General features: G+C 43.5%; 1 protein-coding gene across 1 annotated transcript in view; it reads left to right on the top strand.

Moving 5' to 3' along the window:
* ca4a (carbonic anhydrase IV a) overlaps positions 1–9,938 on the top strand; it is a 34,171-nt gene extending 24,233 nt beyond the window's left edge. The window contains exons 5-8 of the mRNA XM_072469475.1: positions 403–495; positions 1,050–1,116; positions 4,481–4,644; positions 6,398–9,938. Coding sequence (XP_072325576.1) covers positions 403–495; positions 1,050–1,116; positions 4,481–4,644; positions 6,398–6,574 — 501 coding nt within the window. The 3' untranslated portion in view covers positions 6,575–9,938. The remainder of the gene's footprint in view (positions 1–402; positions 496–1,049; positions 1,117–4,480; positions 4,645–6,397) is intronic.
* Positions 9,939–19,725: the final 9,787 nt, after the last annotated feature.

Genomic DNA, 19,725 nt, shown 5'->3' with positions numbered 1-19,725 from the left:
CAAAGTTCTGTTTGAGACCGCACCTCCATTTTGTTTTCTGATACTCTGCTTCAAATGAAGATCATGTGAAGCGAGTCAATTAGTTCAACTGGGAGAATCGGCACTTGGGATTACAGAATCCTTCCCAATTTCATTCAGATAGATGGAGTGGCCTCGTCACCAATACCAAGGAGAGTTGCCCAATATTTTGACTGCTTAGTAATCCATCCTGGGCCCTCTTCGCAGGCCAACGTATTCCCAAATCTTAACATGAGATTACACCAACAATGGCTTCATCATATTATGCACTATAAAATAATAGACAATGATTTTGGTCCCACCTTGCTGTAAGCTTATTAAAACTATAATGACTGTGCAGCAGCCTGTACCATTTGTAACCATAATGAATCTTGCTTCCTGCAGTTGCACATAGTCCACCAGAATAAAAAGTACACTTCCTTGTCAGAAGCTTTGAATCAGCCTGATGGTTTGGCTGTGCTGGGATTCCTGTTTGAGGTGAGTAAGGTTCCTCCGTATTTATATTACCATTGTCAGAGGTCACCTCAGCAAATTGTGAAAATATTTGAACTGTTGTCCTCTGTCACAAGGGCAGTACCATGGAATGACATTTAATGTCGAAAACTAGTTTGAAGGAAATTAAAATTGATGCCTTTTATAGTATTATATCTATTGTTCAGCACATGGGGGTTGTGACAGGATGATGTATTAAATCAGGCCAAATTCTGAGTGCATTGGGAACCCATCAACATTCCGGCCACCTCTAGGCTTAACAGAGCAGAGACAAGGGGCTGGTAGCCAACCTGCTCCCAGGAGGTGGATTGGCAGTTTAAATACTGCAATGAGGCTGGTAGCATTGGATTTATCAGAAACAGTTAGATTTGCCATGTGACAGGAGCCTCCAGCTGATGTGAAGATATGAGTCTTCAGAGCCCTGATTTGTGGGCCAGGCATTGTCAGAGTGCTTCCCCTGTACATCTCACTGTCACCCCTTCCTCCAAACTTCCCCTCCAACGATATGGCTTATAGTTATCCTTTTTATCTTATTCTAGGAATCGTCTGAAAAGAATTCAAAAATCACCAACTTTATCGATATTCTGAAATATGTTGCGTATCTGGGTAAGTACAAACAACAGTGTATACATATCCATTTATTTCCCCATCTGATTGTACTTTCCATTCCTTTCAAGTTTCTCTTGTTTTCCCCTCTGATTCTCTCAAATCATTATGGGGGACTGTGGTTTATGAGGCTGCTGCGGGCAGGTGACGCTGTTGCTACGGGGGTGGCCATTGCCTGTGTTTGGCCAAAGAGTGCCTGTAAAGGTCTGTCACACATCTTCTCCCCCCCCCCCCCCCCCCCCCCCCCAACCATTCCTTTGGGTCTATTGGAAGGCTGTCAGGGTTTACCCAATGGTGTCCAGTTGGACTGGCAGATCCCTACGTTGCTGATAAAATGCCAGCCGAGGCGGAAAGAGGTGCTCAATTGGCCACTTAAGTGGTGCAATTGGGCTCCAGGTAGGTCACCTGCTATGTTTTCTGGTGCTGGCAAGAATGGCATGGTGGTGGGAAGATGCTTGGCGCACAATCTAATGGCTTTCTGTTGAATTTTGTCAGCCTTCCCACCTCTCAGCCAGTCTCCAGCAGACTGACTGAATTCAGCCATCTGCCTCTCTCAACTCTCATTGGAAATTTCCTGCTTGCATTTTGCCCCAATCCTTGCTCCTTCAGTTCTAATGGGAAACTTGCTCTGTGTTGACTGGTTATAGTCTCAGTACAATTGCCCCAGCAGAGATCAACTAGGTTTGATGACATTTGACCAAGGGTCCAACTTGGGACATTCTGGTGCTCCAGACTAATTTTATCTAAGGAGCCATCACAGCTGCTGCATTGTGTTCGAAAATTACAAGTAATTCCCTATTTTACCATAATTGTATACATATTCCAAAACAAAAGTAAAATACTGTGGATTCTGAAAATCTGAGATAAAAGCAGGAATTGCTGGAAACGGGGATGAGAAAGTTACAGGGTTATAGACAAAAAAAATGAGGAAGTGGAACTACTCACGACTGTCTTTTCAAAGAATTAGCACAGCTTCAATGCAGCAAATGGCCTTGTTCTGTGCTGGGAGTTTACACGATTCAATAATAGAAGAAGCAAACAGAAACTGTGGAGAAAGAAAAATGATGGGTGGAATTTAATGCCCCCTCCCAATTAGAGCAGCGGTAGAGCACTGAGGGTGATGCCGTTTGGGGACCTGTCACCTTCCCACCTTTGCCCTGATTTAAGTCGGCTTGGGAAGTCTCATGGATAACTTTCCTGCCCCACCACTAACTGAGTTTTTAAGTGCCCAATTGATGGCCTAAGGCCATCATCTTGCAGCCATTGGTATTCAATCAACAGTGGGGGGGGGGGGGGGCAATTGCTATGTAGAGAACGAGAAAAGCAAACCATGCCCTATTAGCTTGCGGGCACACCCCTGGGTGGGATGGGGGGCTCTTAGTGTCTGAACAAGAGACCTGGCATCAGAATGGTGGTGTGGTGGTGTAGGGGGCTGTTGCTCCCCTGCTCTTACGTCTGAACCCCTCATCTGCGACTCTCTCTCTCTCTCCCACCCCCACCCCCTCCCCAACTACATTTGTGCCCTCCCATGTCTGCCATGCCGGCGTCCTCACTGATCCTGAATCCCTGAATTAAATTCTGCTCAGTATTTCAGATTCATCGGTTGTGCTCTGATGAAACATCATTGACCTGAAGCTTTCTGTCTCCTCACGCGCGCGGTGCCTGATCTGCTGATTGTATAGAGCAATTTCTGTTTTCATTTTGTCATTTTCCAACCTGTACTCAAGCCGCTTCTCATTTATCCACCCTTAATTTATTTCCTCTCTTTGTTTTGTCCTTTTGAGTGACTCCTTGAGGCTCTCATTTCTCAAGGCTATTCAATCTCAAAAAAAGCCTTTCATGGAAAAGAAATTGTCAGCTAATCTAGGTGTGAACGCCTTTGCCTCCGAGACAGCCTGACAGCCAGCTGATTCAATAAAATACAACAGTCCGCACCTCCTGGAGATACGGGAGAACAATGCAGGGAAAATAATTGTTCAATTAAAATTAGTAATTTGTGTTTCTTTCTCTTTCTCCCTTCGCCCTTGTTTTGATATGTTGATAAGCAATCTGATGCAGGAAAGGATTCCAAGTGTTGAAACCTACTGTCATTCTCACTGCTGAACTCGTATTGTGTCATTTGTCTTGAAATGGTGTTATCAGGAGCGCCAAGTTGCTGAGGAGGCATATCCTTTACAAAAACACATTCTCTGTCTGTAACCTGAAATTCTATAACCCTACTCTAGTAACAGTACTGTACTTTCTGCAGTAAATATAATGACTCCCTCTTTCTGTCACTGGCTGCATAGTTACAGACTGCAATATTTACTTGGGCTCTTGTGAGTAGCAGAGAGGAATTTTGTCTGGGAAACCCAGAATCACGTGATGAATAATTAATGTGTGTCCTTTTTGTTTATTTGAAGCCGGTTTCCCAACTGGAAGCCAGCTTGATTGACAGCCTTGGCCTCCAATCAAGTGGAGAACACTCAGGAGGGCGGGGTCCAAACCCCAATTCCAGGGTAGGATGCTGATCCCTCGTCCTGGCACAAGCCTGATTGTGAGGCTGTCATTGTTTTCAGAGGGTTGGAGGACTTTAAATCCTGGGTGCTTGTAGGGAGGAGGATCTGATACTATGCTGCTCCTGGTCCACAAGCACTGCTGTAAAGGCACTTAGCTCTTTCATGGAGCAATACGCCGTATTCCTACACTAGAATGCTCTTGCATTCAGCTGCAGCAAAGTTAATCAGGTTCTTCAGGCATTACGCAGTTAACAGATAGGGTGAAAGAGAGGTTTTGGTGAATGTTTGACACATTAGCTGTTATACAGCAGTTCTTAGAATCTGAGTGCAAAGCTCCCTGGGTCTGTCAAGTAGCTTTTTATTTGCAATTCTTGGCTATTGGTTCAACCTCCTCAGATCTGGTAGAGGTTTTCAGTTTGTTCTTTCTAAACTTCTTGTTTTGCAAACAATCACATATGCTGATCACCTTGCTGTGGAAATGCACCAGACTTGAATTCAACCTGACTGCAGAGTATGATGGATAAGTTGGTCCAGTGCCTTGCTGTTGAGTGGAAAACCAGACTCTTGGGGGCTCGCACAACCCATCCTTTTGTTTAGTTTAAAATGGCCCTCATCGAATTTACTTTATATAGCAACTCAAAACCACAAGACGCAACCTTCAACACGTTCAGAGTGAATTTCTTTGTTTCCCCCACCCCCGCTTTAATGACATTATTTGCCCATTAAAGCAAGCTGCTGAGTAGCTTTGATAAAAAGATGGATTTAACATGAGCTAATAATCTTCTTCACACAAATTACAAAATGTTTCTATATTATCATTTATCTCTAATATTCAAGCTATTTATTCTTTGCTCATTTTTATTCAGGTAACAAGACATGGCTGGACCCTTTTCCATTAAGTAGCATGATTCCAGAAGAAGGCGAACTTGATAAATACTACCGCTACCATGGCTCATTAACTACCCCCGACTGTAATGAGGCAGTAATCTGGACAGTATTTGAAGAAACCATTCCTATCAGCAAGAGTCAGGTATGGTTTGTGTGCTGAGGTCTTGGGTAAACTATCTGCCAGGACTAACTTTAGAAAGATTTCCACTGTTATTTTTTTTCTTCTCATTTTCTTCGATCTGCTTAAAGGGACGAAAGGGGGGCAATTTTTGTGCGGCGTGACAAGAGGCCAGTTTGAGAGCTGGAAGACTCCAAGGAATTGAGCACAGGATTTAGGCTGGCATTTAAGAAGATTACTGAGGGAGTTCTGCACTGTCTGAGATGCCAGTTGATTTTTAATGCCTAATTAGTCAGGCAAATGGATTTCACCGAGTGAATGTTATGAACTTTCTGAGGACCATAACTGCCAAACTTTTGAAATTTGCGATGTTTAATTGTGGAGTGATTGCAGTGTGCTGCAACTCCAAGCTGGAGAAAACTGCCTGTAATGGTGTGGCTCAGTGGGTGTTCCTTTGAGTTCTCATGGTGAAGCTACTTGATGTTCTCAGTTCACAGGAGCTCTTAGCTTTTCGTGAAAAGCAGTTCCATTTGAGGAGAATAATCATGTGAACAAATAACTGGGAGAAATGTGCAGATCATTAAACTACATGTGATTTATTTCATTTGGAACAATCATTCCCTTGAGCTTTGAACTTCAGTGGCAATGTGAAAATGGCCAATGTCATACTGGCACCCCTTTTCTACTCTTGCCCAATTTTCTCTGCCATTCAAATGAATAATATTCATCAAATCCAATATAATCAAATTTTCACTGGTTGCTGCTTGCAATGTTAGCAAATCTCTTCAGATCTATAAATTGTTAGGTTGGATTTTTTAGCCACTGTTTTGGATGAGATGCAAGTCTTTATTGCAGGTTTATAATGCCCATTTTTAAATGTAACTTTTATTGTCTTTATTAGTTCATTTTCTAAGACGGTGTGGAAAGAATTATTTTCTTCTGGAATGATTCCATAAAGGAGCAGGGATTTGTTATTTTTAAAAACAAAACTTTATTATGAATACAACCTTAAACTGTTTAACTTCACACCGAAGAACAGCTTATGATTACCCCTTAAACAATCCTACTCAGTTCTCCATTAAACAAGAAAAAAAACATACAGCTCTTAATTCAGTTTTAAATTAACCTGGCATAGAGTAATCCTTGCTTTACAAAACAGTTTATTGCTCCTGTTAGAACTCCTTCAGACTCTGGCTGAATATATTCTAAAAGCTGGTTCACCTGGCGTGTTTCAGCTTCTTCCTTGTCCTCAGACAAGACTGCTCTGCTTTAAATATTATTACTCATTTTGTAATTATCCTACTGTGAGAGAAAAATGCTTTTGCTTGTGGTCGAAACAGAGATTGCCAGATCAGACTTCAAATACTCTCCAAAGCTTTTGCAAAAACCCTCTCTGAATCTCTTAGCACCGCCTAGCAATGCCTCAAGCTGCAAGATAAATTAACTCTCCAGGGACATCCACAGTTAAACCACAATACTTTAGCCCAGATTGAAAAGCACATTCTTCTGGCTCCTAAAAGCTCCCAGTCACTGCAAAACAGGATTTTAAAAAAACATGACCACTGCAGTCAAACACACTATAAACCGAGGCTTTTAACCCTTTATTTGTCCAATATTTGGAATCCAATATTCCTAAAAGCCTCCGTTTGTCACACCATGCAACAATAAATTGTTTGAAGCATTTTTTATGGATATGGAGAAAATATTCCCCAGAACTGGCATGTCAGATAAAATTATTACCGTCTGGAAACTTAACATATATTTTATTTTGTTTCAGCTCAACGCATTTTCTGAAACTCTTTACTTCAGTGATTCAAAGCCCATGAAATTAAACTTCAGGCCTGTCCAAAAGCTAAATGTTCGTGCAGTCTATGTCGCAGGTTCAGCTGTCAGACTTTTCAGTGCTGTAAAGTTATCAGTGGTGCTTGCAATCTGGACGTCTGTATTCAACTGAGCAACCTGCAGATCACAACATTGTCACAAGAAAAGTGGATTTTCTTCTTCTGGCCAATGGATTTAAAAGAGGAACACCATCATTATAAATATCTCGATCTGTACTGATTAACAGTAACCAACATTTTGGTTCTCATTTGGGAAGCTTTGAAGTGAAAAGGGAATAAAGTCAGTCCTGTCATCACATTGTTTAAGGAAGAAACCTCATCAGAACATGTTTTGCTTCACAATTTTTCACACATGCCACACAATAGTGGAGAGCGCTGTAATAATCACAATAGATTAAAATATTGCAAATTGAAGGAACATGAAGCGCTTGAACTGGTAAACCACACCCTGCCAAAAAAACAGTGGCCATGTTTGGTTCCTGAAACATCAACCAGTTGTCCAGCCACCTTTTATCTCCGAGGTTTTATCCAGTGGGTCAATCCAACGGACACCATTTCATAGCGGAAAACAAAGATAATGGGGGAGGGAGGGCGTGATCTTTAGTGCCAGTAGATTTTAATTAGATTCCCACCCACCCTTGGCAGAATGAGGGCATAGTGATTTTGACCATTGGACTGAGGAAGTTATTTTGATAAGCAAGGTTTTGCAGTATGTGCAGAGGAAATTTTCTAGAATGATGCCAGGTATTAGGAGTTCCATCATGTAGAAGCTGGAATAGACCATCGCTGAGCAGAGAATGTTAAGGGACGATGTAACAAAGGTGTTCACAATTCTGGGTGCTTTTGAAAAGAGCAGATGAAGAGAAACATTCTGCTGGCTTACTGATTGGCATTCAGAAGGTGTAGATTTTAAAATAACTAGCAAATAAGCCAGGGGGATGATGAGGATTTTTAAAGCAAACATTGATATGATCTGGCTAGAGTTACAATTGCAGTTGAAGTCTCCTGCTGTCATTACTACAATCTGAATATTTAAGGAAGGGCTCTCCTGGGATAAGGTTTTACGACTTACTTCGAAGAGCAAGTTTAAATTGAAGATGACAGGGTCCAGGTGGGACACTGGCAGGTAAATCACACACACATATATATATATATATATATATCAGCTCTGTCGACGGGATGGGCTGGGCTGACCTCGGGTTCAGTCTCGCCCTCATCAGGTATTTTAAATATTGATGGCTTTAGTTTGTCGCACTAGCAATTACTGCAAATAAAAATAATTTTGAAGCGTTTTCCTTTAAAATAGAACTATTCACTCCACTTAATGTTTTATTAGGCTTTGTGTTTTATATTTATTGTACTGGTGCTAGCAGATGTATTGAAGGATCAGGCAAATAACTTTAGTTTATACATGTGGACAAAAACAGTCGTGTTTTCCAGTTAAATCTGCTAAAAACAAATTGGGATTGCATGCAGTTCTCCCCTTGGTAATGCACTCAAAATTAATATTTAATAACAAATTAACTGAAAGTAATCTGTTAATTCTTAAAGTATGTGTAGCACCTCTGAATAGTTGCCACTGCGCTCCTGTCAGATGGAAGTACCCTCTCCAACTTGCAGACCCCTGGGTGTCAACCTTGTATTCCGAGGACTGCGCTCTAGTCTCCTGCCTGATGGGCACTTCTTTAAATACATACTTCAAACATTTTTCAATATTTAGTACCCTCCCTCGTGAGTACCTGATATAGGTCGAATAGATTTTCTTTCTGCTTAAAAATTAATTTTTAGATCAGTCATTCATGATAATTCGAAGATATTGGGCATCTTTCTGAAATCGAATAGTCACCACCTTCATAAAGCAGCACAAATTGAATCAAATATTCAAACTAGATGACCATTTGTTGGAATATTAAATATATTAATTTCCCATTGTTAAATAATGCTTGCTCTTTCTCTTTTTTTTGTCCAGTTTATTTTGATTACTTAAGTTGCATGTGTTTGTTTCAACAGTCTAGATCAATTTTTATTAAACCAATGATGCTGTCCTTTGGCAGAGCTTATTAATATTCCAGTGGTTTGAGCCAGGCAATGCTCGTGCTGTAACTGACCTTTATTTCCACGTGTTTCCTTGGGCTGAGTTTGAAATTTCAGACAGGTCATCGGGGAGAGGCACCGACTGAGCAAGGTTGTGGTTGTGGCGACCCTGCGAGGCAGGGAAGGGAGAACAGCTGACCTGAGATACTTGCACATCCCCTCATGGCAGTTAGATACAGAGTTACCTTGGTGGAGGTCTGAGACTAGGGGGCCCCAGAACCATCTGCAGGGAATGGTAAATCAGGAGACCTAACAGATGGCAGCAAGTGACTCGTAAAATAGACGGGGGAAGGATATTGTCCCAGTGTAAGCAAATTGCCAACCTGGTTAGCTCAGCATTGAATGCATGTTGCTGGTCTCATTAGCATAAATCAGTAACTCAGAATTTTAAACAAAATTGGAGAACAAAAAGCCTCGGTGCCACAGTGGTTACGATGGTTTAGTAATGCATTTGTATCGTCAGTGTGTACGCAAGTTGTGTAGGCACGGAGCTGTCTTCTCTTTTCACTTATATGTATATATAAAGTACACACACAGATTGAAGAACATGGGACTGAGGTGTTAATTTGCAAAACCTTTGTAACACAGCCATTGATGATTCTCTATACCTGTATAAATGTGAATGATAACATGCTGGGTGGAGAAGGAAATATTTTTCCCTGGCCCATGCAGTGCTATAATTTGGGCTTGCGCTGTAGGCCTTGAGGGGAGGAGAGCAATAGGAAGTACAAACGTTAGAGTGGCATAACCTCAATCATTTCAAGAGTTTCAGCATACATGATACTGGTGAAGAACAGCATGGTTGCGATCAGCTGCTCTCGAACACTTGTGTATTCAACCTCAAGTGAAGTGTCAACAAAGCAAAAGAGAGATGTCCCACTGTTAGGAGCATTAAACAAAGGCTTCATTGAATAGATACAGGCCCCTTTCTGGTGTGCGTATGTTTGACCAAGGTTAAAATGGTTGGTTTGGGGAAATGTTACTGCCGATATCTTTTGATGTTGTATGTTAATGGAAAGATATGGCAAATTCAAAATGTTAGATTCTTTTTAATATGTAAGCAATAAAGAAATCCTGTAATATTTCTGTACATTTGAAATGAAATGAAATGAAAATCACTTATTGTCATGAGTAGGCTTCAATAAAGTTACTGTGAAAAGCCCCTAGTAAAGCCAAATGTAATTAATGCAAACATGTAAATAAGGTTCACTAAAGTTTGTAATTTTGTTAACCGTATGGATGTACCATGGCATTAGTGAGAACTGGATTATTGCTATCGATATGTAAATGAAAAATATTTTGTAAAACGTAAAACTTTTCGAACCAAATATTTTTCCAGTTCATTTTGTGACTTTTTAAATCAATAAAGAAATGTGCAAGCTACCTAGTTCCTGCAGTTGTTTGTTCAATAACTGACTATATTAGAGGACCCCTTGGCTAGTAAGAGAAATTCTCATTGTTACAAAATCTTTATTGAGGAAGCCAAGCTCTGATATTGTTTCACTTTAAAGCTGAGGCAAAATCTATGATTTCATTAGCAGGCAGCTGCTCAAGAAAATATGCGAATGGCAGGTTTTATTTGGGTGTAGTGTGAGAATGGAACTCATTACTGGATGTTTTATGTGACGGTGGGTAATTCAAAAGAGGATGCATGGGGTGGGTTGGAGGAGCAATGAGATTTCTAGTGCAGTTAACAGTCTAGCACGTTGCTGTGGATCTGATGTCCCATGTAGGCCAGACCAGGTGAGAAGAGCAGTCAGGGGCTGTAAGGGTGGATTGGTGCAATGAGGGGATGCAAAGGCAGTCCGAGGATGCGAGGGTGGGTTGGAGCAGTCAGGCTGCGAGGGTGGGTTGGTGCAGTCAGGGGTGTGTTACCTTTATTTATTTTCACCATTATCTTTTCCTCTTAATTGTTAAAATGTTTACTGCAGCTGTTACTTGAATAAAATGCTGCAGCAGAAAAAGGGTCTCCTTAAAGTGCCAGCAAACAGGGTTGGAAGCATAACGATATCGTTAAACTCATTTTGCTGGAGACCCAGCATCAGTGAAATGAGTTAAAATCCCATCTTGGCAACATAGTGTAATTTAAAGTCAATCATTGTAAGTCTCCTTCCTGTTTATTCCCTTATTTCCCCTTTCTTTTATTTTGTCATTATCATTTTTTATCCACAGATGATTAATGGGCAGCACGGTAGCACAAGTGGACAGCACTGTGGCTTCATAGCGCCAGGGTCCCAGGTTCGATTCCCCGCTGGGTCACAGTTTGTGCAGAGTCTCCACGTTCTCCCCGTGCCTGCGTGGGTTTCCTCCGGGTGCTCCGGTTTCCTCCCACAGTCCAAAGACGTGCCGGTTAGGTGGATTGGCCATGCTAAATTGCTCTTAGTGACCAAAAAGCTTAGGAGGGGTTATTGGGTTACGGGGATAGGGTGGAAGTGAGGGCTTAAGTGGGTTGGTGCAGACTCGATGGGCCGAATTGTCTCCCCTGCACTGTATATTCTATGTCTAAGTCAACCAGGAGTGAGGAATTCAGAAGTTAACAGGCGAGAATACTGTGCTAGTCTCTGCTAGTTTGAATAGGAGACCTCAGACTTTTCGGTAACCGAGAGACAGATGGGGTGGGACTCGGTTTGAATTGGCCAAAAGGCTGTACTCTGCCCAGTAACAGATGGTGATTAGATCCAATCCCAGTGGGATGGTTCTCCAGAGTTCTCAGGGAGCAGTTTTTAAACATTCATTCTTGGTATATGGACATCGCTAGCTGGGCTAGCATTTGTTGCTGATCCCTAATTGCCCTTGAACTGAGTGGCTTGTTAGGCCATTTCAGTGGGGGATAGTTAAGAGTCCACCACATCGCTGTGTGGGTCTAGTGTCACATGTAGGCCGGGTAAGGCAGCTTTCCTTTTCTGAAGGACATTAGTGAACCAGATGGGTTTGTACAACAATCGACAATGGCTTTGTGGTCATCATTAGGCTTTTAATTCCAGATTTTTATTGAATTCACCATTTGCCCTTGTGAGATTCAAACTCGGGACCCCAGAGCATTACCTGGGTCTCTGCATTACTAGTCCGGTGACAATATCACTATGCTACCACCTCCCTGGATACATAAAGTTAAGGACATGCTTTCTCTCCATAAAGACGGTCGAGTGCTGTGTTTCTGAAACTGTTAACAGTAACGTGATCGGCTCTTAACTGTCCGCTGAAATCACCTAGCAAGCCAGTCCGTTCAAGGGAAGTTGGGGATGGGCAACAAATAATGGGCTGGATCCTCCGATTTTGAGGCTATGTCCCCACGACGGCGTGGGAACAGTGGCATTTCATGACAAACAAAATGGCGTAAAACAGCCACCGATTTTCCGTTTGGCTGGAGGCTAGCATCAAGACCGCGTAGAGCACCCGACCCGGAGAATTGCCGGGTCTGTGCCGCGCATGCGCACAGCGGCAGCCTGCAGCGGCTGCGCTGTGCAACATGGCGCTGGCCACTCGTGGACCCGGCCTGCAAGACAGTGTGCCCCCTTTGGCCGGTTTGCGCGCCCCGGACCACCCTCCAACAGTGCCCCAGCCCCTGGCAAAGTCCCGCCTGCCGGTGGATCTGCCCTCCCCCGACTGTGGCGGTGCTGGACTGAGTCCGCAGCTACCACGTCGAGTTTCCGGCAGATGAGACAACACACTACCGACGCCATCAGGAACTCGGCCAGTTGGGGGTGGAGTATTGGGGGGCGGGCCTCAGGCAATGACCTGAGGCCGTCGATACGGCGCATGGCATAATCTGAGTATGCCGCTTTGGAGGGGGCGGAGCATCGCAAAAGCGGCAACGCTCCCGATTCGGTTGTGAACAGGGATTCTCTGGCCGATTGCCGAACACGATTTCAGCCCCAGGTCCCCATCCCACCCCAATGATGCCCACATCCATTACTTTTAAAAATACATTTGAGTGTCCAATTATTTTTTTCCAATTAAGGGACAATTTAGCATAGCCAATCCACCTACCCTGCACATCTTTGGGTTGTGAGGGTGAAACCCACGCAAACACTGGGAGAATGTGCAAACTCCACACTTTAGCAGAACAGATACCTATTGTTAAGAGTCATCACTCCTGGGGTGAAGCATCTTTTCCTCGCAGATTAACAGATATAAAAATAATGTTTGGAGTTCTTGTCTGGTATCCGAACAAATGTTGGGGTCTGGTCCAGGATCTTAAAACACATACTTGGCCTCATCCCTACCAATCTACCTGTTGCAGATGCATCTGTCTATGACAGTATTGGTAGGAATCTCCACCGCACAGACCTTGTGGAGATGAAGCAGTGAATATAACTGTCTGAAAACAGAACTGTTAAGTCCCTGCGCCAACATAATATTGCACTCATTGGCATCGGATCACATTCCTGATGTCATCACATCTGATTCAGATAATATGGCTGGCAGGCAGGGCTAGAAACTGGGACCCCACCCAACCTTATTCAAATGTAATTTATTGAAATATTTAAGCTTGGTAACCTCTCAATCGGCTCAAATTAAACATGGTGAGAGCAATAAAACACGTGGAGCGTGTGTTTCACAGCGGGGGTTTCTTTTTTTTAACCATAATCTTATAGGTACAGTTTTGTCGTCTCTAGCTGAACCATTAAAAAATTTTTTAACAAAAAATTTATTCAACATTTTCAATTTTATACATCGCAATAGAGCAATACCAAACAGTCCAAAACTATACCCTCACCGCCCCACAGCTCCTCTCATCGAAAAGACCCTCAACAAACAAAAAGCCCTCCCAACTCCCTCCTCTCCCATCCCACCTACCCCTTCCTCACAACGAATGGTGACCAGCTCTTTAAAATACAGAATAAACGGCTGCCACCCCACTATTACCTCCTTGCGGTGTACTTGACCTTCTCAACATATTAAAAACCCCATAAGATCCCCAGCCTTACTGGGGGACTGGGTGGAGTAGCTGACCTCCACCCCATCAGGACCCGCAATCAGTGAGACGAAGGCCAGAACATCAGCCCCCGTCTCAGTCTGCAGTTCCGGCAGGTCTGATACCCCAAATATCACCCCCAAGGGCTTCCGTTCAGTTTGCAGAATCACCAACATGGTGCTAAAGAAGGAGACCCAGAACCTCCCAAGCTTCGGACACGACCAGAACATGTGCACACGGTTCATACTTTTCCTCCACTCCCTCTAGGGCGGCATGGCGACACAGTGGTTAGCACTACTGCATCATGGCGCTGAGGACCTGGGTTCGATCCCAAACCCGGGTCACTGTCCAGGTGGGGTTTGCATATTCTCCTCGTGTCTGCGTGGGTAGGTGGATTGGCCACACTAAATTGCACCTTAATTAGAAAATTAAGAAAAAGTAATTTTTAAAAATCCTCCACTCCCGCAAACAACCTTCTCATCCTAGACCTAGTCAAATGAGCCCTATGCACAACCTTCTACTGTATTAACCCTAATTTTGCACACAAAGATGTAGCATTCACCCTCTGCAGAGCCTCACACCACACCCCATCCTCCAATTCCACCCCCAAATCCTCCTCCCATTTGACCTTAATCCCTTCCACCGATGCTGCGTCCTCCGCCATAATCCTTCCATAAATCCCCGAGGTACTCCCCTCCTCCATCCCTGCAAACGAAAAAACCCTCTCCAGCAACAAGGATGGCCGCACCACAGGGAATGTTGGAAAGATCTGTTTTTGCGAGGTTGCGAAAATACCTCAACGCATTCAACGGCGAAAGCCCAAATTTATCTGACAACTCCTCCAAGCTCGCAAATCGCCCTTCCAGAAACAAATCCCTCATCCCTTCCAGCTCCTTCTCCTCCCATCCCCTAAACCTGACGTCCAAACTTACCGGCTCAAACATATGGGGGAGAATTCTCCATTTCTGAGACTAAGGGCACGATCTTCTGGCCTCGTTACACTCGCGCCCAAGAATAATGAGGCCGGTGGATAGCGGGAGAGGCCAAAAACGGGAACTGCGCCTGGGGCCAAACAGTTTGCGATGAGCTCCCCTAGGCTGATTCGGAATCTCACTGTAGCGTGGTCAGAAACCAATTATCACCACTTAAGCCTGTCATGAGAATGTTGCTTTAAGGAATGATTAGCTGCTCATGTTACTGCAGTGATGTCAGAATGTGGGTGGAGCTGAGCTCTGGTTCTGCTTTTTAATTTCTCTTTGAAAAAAGGTTGGGTGTGTCTCTGTCTTTTTGTTTTGTTTTTCAGTGTGTTGCAGCTGAAGTCAGCCAAAGCAGCTGTACTGTTGATCTCTCTGCCATGAAGGACTATCTCTTGATCATTTGGTGAACAGTGGTAGGTGAGCCTTTAAAAGCTAGGTTTTGTGGACCCGTATCAGATTGAAAGGAAATTAAGTGAGGTGAATTATGTGGTAAAAACACCAGATAGAAGGAAGACTCACCGAATGTGTCATGTGAATATGCTTAAAAGGTACTTTGAAAGGGAAGGAGAGAAAAAGGAGGAGGTTTTAATGATTCTAACTCAAAGTGACAAACCAAATCCAGATGACTGTGAATTTGACATACCTCAAATTAAATTGGAAAACGAAGATGTTCTTAAAATTTGGGATACATTGTTGAGTTACCTTCCAAAGGAAAAACCAACTGACCTGAAAGAGTTATTGATATCACATGGGCAAGTTTGTGGAGATAAATTGGGAAGTACTAAAATCCTATACATGATGTAGATGTGGGAAATGCTGTTCCAATCAAACAACATCCATATAGACTTAATCCTTTAGAATTGGCACAGGTTAACAAAGAGATTGTGAGTATGCTTAAAAATGGCATAATTGAAGTGGGTTACAGCCAATGGAGCTCACCCATAGTGATGGTACCTAAACCAGACGGTACCCAACGGTTGTGTGTGGACTATAGAAAGGTTCATGCAGTTACAAGAACGGACTCTTATCCTATCCCACGTTTGGGGATTGCATTGAAAAAGTGGGACAGTCCGCTTTTATTTCCAAATTGGATTTACTTAAAGGTTACTGGCAGGTACCTTTATCCGAAAGGGCGAAGGAGATTTCAGCTATTGTGACTCCAGATGGTATATACCGATTCAAAGTTATGCCATTTGGCAGGAAAAACATCCCAGCCACATTTCAATGGTTAACTAATACAGTCATTTCAGGATTACCCAATTGTGCGGTATACATCGGCGATCTGGTAATGTTCAGCCAGACATGGACAGAACATTTGAAACATCTGATGGAGTTATTCGATCGACTTCAGGAGGCGGGTTTGGTGATAAACCTAGCCAAAAGTGAATTTGGAAAAGCCCGTCACTTTCCTTGAGACGTTTTCGATACCCTCGAGACAAAGGGAAATAATACGATTTCTTGGCATGAGTGGATTTGATCGAACATTTGTGCAAATGTTTTGTAGTGTGATTGTTCCACTGATGGACTTGCTGAAGAAACGTCGAAAATTTCAAAGAACAGCAGAGTTTCAACAGACATTTGGCGGCCTGAAAGCTGTGATAACCAATGCTCCTCTGTTGGAGAATTGCAAGGGACTCTGTGATGAGATTGAACTAAAGTATCTGACTTTAAAGAGAAATGCCGAGGTGTAGAGCAATGGATGGATCGTGCAGAGACCTTCTTGTTCAAAGAGACTGTCAATCATGAAGGATTTCAGTTGGAGGAAGAAGAACAAAAAAAAATGGACTATATTATGATACCTGTTTGCATGTGTTTTTTTTGAAATGATAAAGTATATTTACTGTGTTCATTTCTTAAAGGATAGTGAAAAGCTGAAAAATGAAACCATCTTAAAGTTGATGGGTTATTTATTTTTTCTTGGGGGGAGGTGTCAAGAGAATGTCGCTTTAAGAAATAGTTAGCTGCTCATGTTACTGCAGTGATATCAGAGTGTGGGTGGAGCTGAGCTCTGGTTCTGCTTTTTAGTTTCACTTTGAGAAAAGCTTGGGTGTGTCTCTGTCTTTTTGTTTTTGTTTTTCAGTGTGTTGCAGCTGAAGTCAGGCAAAGCAGCTGTACTGTTGATCTCTCTGCCATGAAGGACTATCTCTTGATCATTTGGTGAATTCGGAAATTTAAATGTTTTCCGTATTGAATGTAAACCCTGATGTGCTTCTGTTTAAAGGTTGTTAACCCTAACCCTAATTTGGATGTTAAAAGGACAGCTTAAAGGATTACTTAGTGTTGTATTCTTTGGGGGGTTACCTTTGAATTAATGGTTGCTGAGATCTTCACTGTTTGTTTTAAAAAGGTTAACTTGAGTTCATAGAATAAACAATATTTTGTTTTAAAAAATACTTTTCCATTTCTGCTGTCCCACACCTGTAGAGTGGGCTGTGTGCTCCCCATACCACAATCTATTAAAAGTTGTGAGTCAGGTGAACTCCATGATACACTTTGGGGTTCTCCAAATCCTGACCCATAACATGCCCCAGTTCCATACATTAACGAGAGCCATCCCATATCCAACAGCCTCCCGTCATTCAGTGACCTCCCCAGCAAGTGGTCACGTTGGCGCCAATTAGTACTCCTTTTTAAAAATGTGAACCTGGCAGAATAGCTTCTGTGGGGAGCTGTGGAGGCGAGTAGCCATCTTTGCTCACAGGCAAAGAGCCCGGGTGTGCTGGGTATGCCACTCCAGTGCTCGGTAGAGAGTGGGGGATCCTCCGCAATGGTGGGCCATCATGGGAGAGTGGGGTGGGGGGATGCGCTGGGGGAGACAATCTTGGGGCAGGTCTCCTCGGCACCATTGTTGCGAGCTGGCTGGGGTTGGCCGAGCAAGTGCAGCTTAAGTGCTGCTGGACCTTGTTAGCACGGGGTTGGCGAGGGTGGTTCGGCGAATCAGCTGGCGAGCCGGCATTCAGGGCAAGAAGTATCCTCTATCACTCTCCAAGGCATCTCAGATGACCGCTACCATCTAGAAGGACAAGGGCAACAGACACATGGGAACACCATCACCTGGAAGTTCCCCTCCAAGCCACTCACCATCCTGACTTGGAAATATATCACCGTTCCTTCAATGTCACTGGATCAAAATTCTGGAACTCGTTCTCTAACAGCACTGTGGGTCTACCTACACCACATGGACTGCAGTGATTCAAAAAGACAGTTCACCACCAGCTCCTCAAGGGCAATTAGAGATGGGCAATAAATGCTGGCCTCGCCAGTGAAACCTACATCCCATGAATTGAGTTTAAAGAATTATCAGTGCCACTCATGGTCTTGGCGTAACATGACCATTCGGAGCGAGGATGCCCCTGAGGAAGAGGAGATGACAACTTGCAGTCATTGATCTGAGGATGAGGGGGTGGATGAGGGGGTGTATGAGGAGGGGGGACACCCTGATGTAGAGGTGCGACACCCGGGATGTGATTGCAAGAATGGCTGTGATACAAGGGAAGCCTTGATAAAGCAAAAGTTCCAATAGGTTATGAAGTCCAATCCTCAGAAATGCAGGCACTATATTTGCCTCAACATTTTGTCGTGTGGACCGTGAGATTCGTGGCAGCGTCTTATCATTCACCGTTTCGAGTCCTTGACATTTAAGCATCCTGCCCCGCCTCCCATTATTCAAGTTCACGTTTATCTCCCAAAGAAGTTCAAGGAAAATTACATACTGAATGAATTTCTGCATGAAGCATTGTAAACATTAGGTTTATTAACATAATCAATATGAGACATAGGGTGGGATTTACCGGCTGTTCACGCAGGCGGGAAATTCCGGTCCCACGCTGGCGCACGGGTTTCCCAGCCACGAGGGGTGCTGTCAACGCAAAGTCCTAATGACAATAGCGGGGTGGTCAGTAAATCCCACCCATATAGTGAACAGAAACACCTAATCTACACCTGCGACTCACTTGGTGGCTATTGTGGAGATTTCTTCAAATGTTTCCTAGTGCTCTGGAATAGTGCGGCCCCCTCACTTGCTTCTGCACAAGGGAGAAGCTCCAGGTCTGCAACACCATTTGCCCACGGGTGACTTTGGTGACCATCCTCAGTGCAGTTGAAGGCTTAGTAGGTCAGTTAAGTGAGTGGCAAAGCTTGCCAAATGGGGCATAATGTGGGCAAATTGTCCATTTTGGCAGGAAGAGTAAAAGAGAAGCACATTATCTAAATGATGAGAGATTGCAGAACTCTGAGATTCAGAGGGATCTGGGTGTCCTAGTGCACTGATTAAGAAAGACTGTTAGGCAGTACAGCAAGTAATTAGGAAAGCTCATAGGTCGCTGTTGTTTATTGCGAGGGGAGTTGAATATAAAAGTAGGAAGTGATGTTTCAATTGTGCAGATAATTGAAGAGACCACATCTGGAGTATTATGTTCCGTATTGATCTCCGTATTTAAGGAAGGATGTAAATGCATTGGAAGTAGTTCAGAGAATGTTTACTAGACTAATAGCAGGAATGCATGGGTTGTCTTTTGCGGAAAGATTGGACAGGCTAAGCTTGTATCTCTTAGAGTTTGGAAGGGTGAGGGGTGACTTGATGGAAACAAATAAGATTCTGAGGAGATTTAACAGGGTGGGTGCGGAGAGGATGTTTCCTCTTGTGGTCGAATCTAGAACTGGGGTCGCTTTTTAAAAATAAAGGGTGGTCCATTGAAGACAGAGATGAGAAGTATTTGTTTCTCTCAGGGTAGTTTGTCTTTGAAACTTCTTTCCTCCAAAGACAGTGGAAGCAGAGTTTTTGAATATTTTTAAGGCAGAGATAGATAGATTGCTGATAAGCAAGGGAGTGAAAGGTTATCAGGGGTAGGTGGGAGATTAAAATCAGCCATGATCTTATTGAATGTTGTAGTGGGCTCGAGGGGCCGAGTGGCCTACACCTGCTCCTATTGTGTATGTTTGTATGTTATTATGTTCACACGACGAATTTCAACCAATAAGCCACACTTGCAGCAACATCACATGGTATCTACGAGGAAGCTTCCCTGCCTTCAAGCACTGAGGTGACAATTATTATATTTGTGAAAGCATAGCAAATATCAATCCCCCTTCCACTTGCCCTCTCCCCATCTGTTTCCCAACTTGCAAGCTGACCAGCGCCTCCAATCTCGCTTCGGTCAATGGATTGTGCAGGATCTACTAAGGTGAGCAGGAGAAACTCCTACTCATCCAGCATTAGGCCTGGACCTCCACCTCCAGGATGCTTCGCTCCCTGACACTGTGGGCACATTTTTCC

Source organism: Scyliorhinus torazame, chromosome 12, assembly GCF_047496885.1.
Source record: "Scyliorhinus torazame isolate Kashiwa2021f chromosome 12, sScyTor2.1, whole genome shotgun sequence".
NCBI classification, from domain to species: Eukaryota; Metazoa; Chordata; class Chondrichthyes; order Carcharhiniformes; family Scyliorhinidae; genus Scyliorhinus; species Scyliorhinus torazame.
Note: the sequence above shows the minus strand (reverse complement) of the source record. Positions and strands in the feature narration are given on the sequence as shown.